The 7,484-nt window shown below is 38.1% G+C and overlaps 2 protein-coding genes across 2 annotated transcripts in view; both read left to right on the top strand.

Moving 5' to 3' along the window:
* LOC109464183 (N(G),N(G)-dimethylarginine dimethylaminohydrolase 1-like) overlaps positions 1-7,484 on the top strand; it is a 26,695-nt gene that overhangs the window by 16,965 nt on the left and 2,246 nt on the right. The gene's annotated exons all lie outside the window — the stretch shown is intronic.
* LOC109464182 (N(G),N(G)-dimethylarginine dimethylaminohydrolase 1-like) lies at positions 2,228-6,793 on the top strand. Its single transcript, XM_019761117.1, has 5 exons — positions 2,228-2,563; positions 3,105-3,204; positions 3,528-3,727; positions 5,021-5,164; positions 6,411-6,793. Exons 1-5 carry the CDS (start codon positions 2,261-2,263, stop codon positions 6,510-6,512), a joined length of 849 nt encoding a protein of 282 aa, XP_019616676.1. The 5' UTR covers positions 2,228-2,260; the 3' UTR covers positions 6,513-6,793.

The raw sequence follows: 7,484 nt of genomic DNA, 5'->3' as shown, positions 1-7,484 counted from the left end.
CACCACCTGAGAATTTAAGAACCGAACGTCACCACGACAACAACATCAACAGACTGATGTTGCCAATATTTCTTCCGCCATTTTTTAAACAAAGGAACGGGTAAGGGCTTTGAGTACCACTTACTGAATCCCCTCTTCCGTAGTTGGTCAGTCTTTTCAAAGTTTCCGTCATTCAAATTCCTTGCCTTTTTCCTTTGGTGTCCGAATTCCAGAGCAGAAACTGTACAAATACACACGTACGTCAAAAAGTGATTTCTTTCATTTGAAATATTTCAATTTTTGGTGCAAAAATGGTACATAATGGCCCTGTCAAAATAAGGGAAGAAAATGGCTACTTCAGTCTGTTGATGCTGCATGTTCTGATGGAGACGTTGAATCCTTGAAATTCTCAGCTGGTGAGTTGCTGTTTCAACACCTTGACGCTCTTATAATTTGTTTGGTCTCTAGGATCTTCACTTTAATCACTTTTGCAACCACTCCAAAAGAATAAGAACCTAAAATGTTGGAAGGAATTCTAGAGTAGTCTACCAGTTTACACGGCGGCCACGACGCACATATTTACCACTCGAAAGGCCACGACACACCTGCCGACCGAGGTTATATTAGTCTTTACCAGGCTGGAAAAATTATAGCGCCAAATAGAGCGAGTTGGGCCAAATAGAGATATATGTGTGGCAAACTAGACACTACCAAAATGTTCTTGTTTTTCCTTGTGCAAAGAAAATTTTTCTGTCAGCAAGAATGTTATTCTTTCAACAAGAATCTCCGTTTCAAGAAAATTCAAGAAACCCACGTTGTTCTTATTCTAAGAATTTTTTCCTACAGCTAATTAACCAATATTTTAGGAGTATCATTCTTGTGGCAAGCATTTCGGGTTCTTACACGAAGAATCTTTTAGCTTTTGTAGTATCAGTTTCTTGAAACTCTTTCCTTAATAGCATTTCTTGTACCTAGACTACGGTTCTCATACCAAGATTGAAGCAGAACATTAAAAGGGTTCTTGAAGCTAGAATAATATTCTCGCAATACGATTAAGTTTCTTGCAGCAGGATAAGTTTTAATGGGTTTTCCAATGCATGTTGCATGGCAGGAAAACCCTTTCTTTCCTCAAGAAAATAATTCTTATACCAAGATTAAAGTTCTTGCAGCAGCAATCCCCTCTAGCGAAACAACTCAACTGGCATGTAATCTTTTTATTTAGCCAAATTCTACTCTTTACAGCCGCTTCCCGAAGCCTGGTAGAGGCTTAGAATGCGCCAGAATGAGCCATGTGATAGCCTTTCAGCAGATGCCCTTTTATGTCCACTTCAATCAGATGGTCGAATATTACACTATTTTAATTCCCTCGGGTGATATGCACAACTATACACAGGCCATACGTCAAAGGGGTCATGAAGAACTGTGACAGGGCCCGTAACACTTCGTATATATATATACACGTACAATGGGTGGTTTATGATACATGCATTAGTTAGCCTGAGATACCGGTTTTACATGTAGTTACAAACTCTTCTTTGGCAATTTTAACGTAGACATATCAAGTTCAAAAACACTGCCTTTTTACAGAGCAATTCTTTATTGGCGGAACGTTTCTACGCACTACCGACTTGTGGAAACTTTTTGGTGAATATTCACCCACAGAAATTCCGTGAGTTACTCTCACCGAGAAACACCGAACTTTCCAGTAATGGGGCCTGCCTTGCACGACCTCCAGACCATTGAGTGGTTCAAAAATGGGTGTTGTGAACGTGTCGTCAATAAAATGAAATCAAGGTAATGTTTACCATTTTACACGGCGTAACGCGCTCTGATTTGCCAAGATGACGTGGCTGCACAAACACATATTATCAAGTCCGTGAAAAATCTTCATCCAGGATACGTGAAAGCTCGTCCGCTAGCTCTCATAACTATACAATGTGATAGTGGTAATTGCCGGGAATTTAGTATTTATCATACTTCGTTGCCATAGTTCAGTAAAGGTGAAGATCACTAAACACAATTTATTCAAACCTGGTCCTAATTTGCATAATTCATGAGGAAATGGAAAAATATCTCTCAAGTTAAGAGTATATTTGTTAGTAAATCCTCGTGAGAAACTTATGACTGGCTCACGTACTAAAACAAGCATCTCCATTAACAATAACCATGATCATCACTCACATCAAAAGTGAATCACGTCGCCGAGGCGTGTTTTAAACGCCACTTTATTTTATATCGTCTCAAATTCTTGACATATTTTTATCCCCAAAACCTAGTGAGGATGTCTACAGCCATATTCACACGCGCCATCGTCCGCCAGATTCCTGACTCCATTGCGGACCACTCAGAGGCACACGTATATAATGAAAAACATGGCCTTTCACCAGTCGAACCAATCGACCTGGAGCTAGCACGTGAAGACCATGCAGTGTACACGCAGACCTTGAGGGATCTGGGGCTAGACGTGACCGTGTTGCCGGCGGACGAGTCTCTCCCCGACTGTCCCTTCGTGGAAGACATCTGTGTGATAGCCGGCAACAGGGCACTGCTGACTCGGCCGTTTTCAGAGACTAGAAGGGGAGAGGTAAGACGTTATCATTCGTTTTGATAGGAAGCACTTACAACCTACGAGTGTAATCTAAACCGGATGGGCCATTGCTTTAAATTTAGTATGCAAATAATGAAATACTACCATAGTTAATGTAAACATGCTATGGTTCATTAACAACAAATGACTGAAACGTTATACCTTTGACATGTGAATGTTAACACCAATATGCATAAATTGTATACATTTGAATACAAATGTCATAATTAATGATATCTGCTAAAATAACAATATGCAAAGCATATTAGGCTCATATTTAAAATATATTTTGAAGAAAAAAATGAAAATAGTTAAGAAAACATATATTTAATTAAGCTTTAAATATATATATATTTTGTTCCATGGAGGCATGATACATATTTGCTGATTAACCTTCAAATTATATGCATTCCTCAAAATTTAAAGAAATGACCGACAGAAAAACAAGATAGAGCTGATCCAATCACTTCATAACAATGAACTTGACGTTAGTCCCTTTTGATTGTTTATATATATATATTTATCTTTCTCTTTAAAGGCCGCTGCCGTGAAGAAGGTGTTAATTGATCTTGGACTGGAGGTTCACCAAGTTGATGATGAGGATGCCATTTTGGAGGGCGGTAACATCGTTTTCACTGGTTCGTTACCGAATTTAATTCTGTTTGTAGTTTTGTCACGAACGCATCGTAACAAAATGATTGACCAAAACACAGTATTGATAATGATAATAATGACAAGAAACACTAACTACATATACCTAAATAACAACACTATTGAAAGGAAAAAAATCTGTGACCTCGTAGGTTGGCCATCTTGTTGTTATATATGAATATGAATTTTTTTTTCAACACGCAAACATAGCAGTGGGAATAGCTGAATTGTGTTGTAACATGGCAATAAATTCCGTAAGAGACATATTCCCATGTAAAATACCAGAATAAGACTAGTTTATGTTATTTAGGACACGAATTCTTCGTTGGCGATTCTCCGATCTCCGATATCAACCCTGGTATCGAGTTCATGCGGAAGACGTTCCCGGAGTATCCGGTACATGGCATTCCCCTGGCCGAGCCCGAGTACCACCTGAAGGGGGTCATCTGTATGGCAGCACCGGGAGTCATGACTGTATGTGAGAACGACTGGGGATTCACCGCGTGGAAGGTTTGCGTCAGATTCTCTTACTAGTATGTTAGAATACGGCATTTCTGCCTCCCGGAAATTTGTTTCCTGTTTTATTCTCAGTCACATAGGGCCATAATGGTAAAATTTGTCCACAAAATTACTGCCTAAAGTAATATATATTTTAGCACCACACTGACTTATCTGGTCATATCACTACCAGGTGCATAAATGTGAAATTTTTTTGAATTTTGTGCAAAATTTCAAGGAAATGTGAAAAAAATATAATGTAATGTGAATCCAATCAGAAATATGTGAAACCCGAAATATGTGATTTTTTTTCAAAATGAGAATCGCCAAATGTTATTTAATGTGAAACAATGTGACCGTTTGAAATATGGGAATCGATTATGTGAAATCACAAAACCCGAAAACGTGACCAAAAAAAATGTGAATTCAAAATGTGAGAAAAATAACATTTTTTCACATAAAGGTGTCGCGCTTCAGAAATGTTATTTTATATGATTTTTTGTGAACTTATGTGATAAAATGTGATGCCGTTGAACCTAAAAAAAGTTCACATTACTTTCTCAGAATTTTGCAGGAAATTCACATAATTTTCACATTTATGCACCTGGTAGTGTATAACGTCAAATCTTATCATTCCGCATGGTAAGGCCAGTACTCACAGGCATCCAATGAAATTTTTAGGGTCATTAGACACCTTTAATGGGTAACTTGACATGTTTTTTTTTCTTCTTTGCTTTCAGACGTCTTTGTCCATGTCTTACTAATATTGAAAAGTTACGAAAAAATAATTTTTTTTATAACAACCCCCTAGTTTCTCTGGTTATTTGCTTTTGTTCTACCATAGGCCTATTAAAAACTGGAAAACTGGATTTTGGATACAAAGTAAATTTTCTTGTTATTCTTTTCATGTAGTATATAATGTTTAATCAATCATACCCCATAACATACAAAGGGTTGCTTGTTTTGTAGTGCTTGTTTCGAGCTTTTTAAGGATTCAACCCGAAAGGGACTTCTCAAGTGTTAATCAGACAGACTTCCTTCTCTTGAATATTTTTCGTTTTTGTTTGGTCGCCCTGAAATTGAGCTCGACTTAGGTTTAAAAATTGCATTATATCGAGCCCTTGTCAAACCAATGTTGAAACACTTAGGCTTCCTAAGTTGGCATACTTCAAGGATCTCTTATACTGACGCCTAACCAAATAACCGTTAAAGTTTCAACAGATAGGTCGCTGGCACCTAACAAAGTCGTTCATCAATCCGTGCCATGTTTTTTTTTTATTCAAAAGAATTCTTAACAAATTTCAGGCCATCCAGGAGAAGTCTAAGTTCACCTATGAACCCATATGGACACCAGATTCCCGAATTGTCGATGACCATACCTGCAACGTCATCTATTTCAACGGGAACCTCATCCACTGTACGGAGGAAGAAGGGCCTGAAAGTGTGAAGGTTTGTTGATTCAATATGCTATTAAATAGGCCACACTGATTTAATTTATGGACGGCATAAAAAAAGGGAATTCTACAACCCCATGCCTTCCCCAAATAATGTTAACCATTCCTACTGACAAAATTATACATTTTGCACATTAATTATATATAAATATAATCCTCGTTTCATCCCCATCATAGATCCTTTACATAATGACAGACTTATCATATCAAAGAAGGCTGTTCTAGCACTTCATCATAAATTATGCAAATGTTATGATAATAAATTTAAATGAATTATCTTCACTTATATTTAACCTCCAAACGTGGCAAGTATGGACCACCTGGCTGTGATCACTATGAAAAATTATTCCAATTTTCCACTAAATATGCAAATAAAGTATTTTACCTACAAAGGACAGTTCTACCAACAAATGCACGGCTGTGCTATGGGATCACCAGTTTCACCAATTGTTGTAAAGCTGTACATGGAGAAGTTGAAACAAAGCCCTTAGCACTTTCGATGACACTCCCCCAGCCAACTGGTTTCGATATGTAGATGACACTTGGTGCAGATTGAAAAATAGGGTAGCTGCTGATTTCTTTGACCACATCAACCAGATAGATGACAACATCAAGTCCATACAGGAGCCAAGTCATGACAACATGCTCCCTTTCCTAGACACCAAAACTATCGTAGAGGAAGATGGTAACATTCGTTTCGAAGTATACAGGAAACCAACCCACACTGATCAATACCTGGCCTTTGATTCCCACCACCCTTTAGAACACAAACTAGCAGTGATCAAAACTCTCTTCCATCGTGCAGACAACATTATCACTTCAGACCAAGCCAAAACGGACGAACATAGACACCTCCGAGGTGCCCTGCTGGCTAAGTGTGGCTACCAAAACTGGAATTTCAACAAAGCTCTCAACCTTTGACCAACAAAAACAAGGTCAACATTACTATTCCATATGTCCAAGGAGTATCTGAAAAACTCCGACGGATCTTCCAAAACTTCTACATAGCCACTAACTTCAAGCCTCACTCAACCCTCAGACAATAATTGCTACATGTATCATGAAAGTTTTTCTGTGTTAGCAGTTACATGTTCAAAGTTAAAAATATTGAGCCAACCTAAATGACATCGACTTTAAGTAAAGTATTTTCTGTTTGTTGGATCGAAAGCTTTAAGTTGTCTAATAGTATATTCTTAATCAAGGACATAGACTTACTGGATCGTTGATTTTTACCTTTACAGATATTTGCGGAGAAGTTACCACACCTGAACCGAGTGGAGGCGACTGTTGGTGAACTGGCGAATGTTGACTCTGGACTGACCTGCTGTTCCATCATATTCTAACCATTAAAGCCACTCAATTTCAGGGCAACAACAGCATTTTTTTGTTTTCTTTTGTGAATGGTAATACAAAAAGTTGACCCAAATGTTTTTGTAACCTTTTTTGGTGATTTAACCGGTGATTAAACTGTTAATCTTTTTTCCTTTGGCGCGAAGCTGAAAACGAAAATGTCATATGTACAAGTCTGACAATTTGAACTACAATGAGCATTTGACAATTGTCAATTACAGTTTTGTACTAATGTTATTTTAATATCGCACACGGTACAGGACGTATAATTGCATTTCTCTTCTTCGTAAACTCCGAAGAGAACTAAGTTTCCTGTCTATTCACAAACTGGACAGACACAAGGGTAGGGTAGTCGTGCGCACTATGAAGTGGCGACGACGAATGAGGATGAGTCGTAGGGTAGGTAGGGGGTAGGAAGTGAGGACCAATAGGAGAGGGTTACGGATGGGGGAACATCCGTCCAATTTGTGAGCCGACAGGAAACGTGATTTGTTTCATTCACTTGCTTTTCAATTGTTCAGTTCTTCTAAATGAAAGGTAACTAATAAAAGAAGTGATCAGCGCTAGCACTCCTTTCTCATTACTTTATTGGAAAATATGCATGTGTTGCTGAGGTGGATAGATGGTATCTGGACACAATAGAGGTGTATTGAAAGTATCGATGCTTGTGTTATGTATGGTAATATTCGACTTACCTCAATTCATGGATTGTTTTCGTCATTAAAGGTGGGACATATCATTTAAACGTGGTACTTGTCTTCAATGCTATTAGTATCTTGGCTCGAAGAAAATAGTGTCTGGTCCATCGATACATTGTGGACATTGTTGTCGTAGAAACTACATTCCCTCTCCCCTGACGCCGTTTTTTTATGAAAGTACAGTTTATTTTCGGGCTCAAATTGATTTTGCACACCTTCAGGTATAGTCTATGCCGATTTTTTACAGTTTCATATATATATATATAT

Source organism: Branchiostoma belcheri, unplaced genomic scaffold (assembly GCF_001625305.1).
Source record: "Branchiostoma belcheri isolate BF01 breed outbred unplaced genomic scaffold, Haploidv18h27 scaffold133, whole genome shotgun sequence".
Classification (NCBI taxonomy): Eukaryota; Metazoa; Chordata; class Leptocardii; order Amphioxiformes; family Branchiostomatidae; genus Branchiostoma; species Branchiostoma belcheri.
The sequence above is the reverse complement of the archived record's forward strand: the minus strand, read 5'-3'. Positions and strand labels throughout refer to the sequence as shown.

What these genes read in the sequence shown, in the direction of transcription:
- LOC109464182 (XM_019761117.1), top strand. Translation starts at nt 2,261, where the DNA reads ATGTCTACAGCCATATTCACACGCGCCATCGTCCGCCAGATTCCTGAC. An exon ending in CGGTAACATCGTTTTCACTG is followed by an intron (nt 3,205 to 3,527) that starts GTTCGTTACCGA and finishes TATGTTATTTAG; the next exon opens with GACACGAATTCTTCGTTGGC. An exon ending in GGGGATTCACCGCGTGGAAG is followed by an intron (nt 3,728 to 5,020) that starts GTTTGCGTCAGA and finishes AACAAATTTCAG; the next exon opens with GCCATCCAGGAGAAGTCTAA.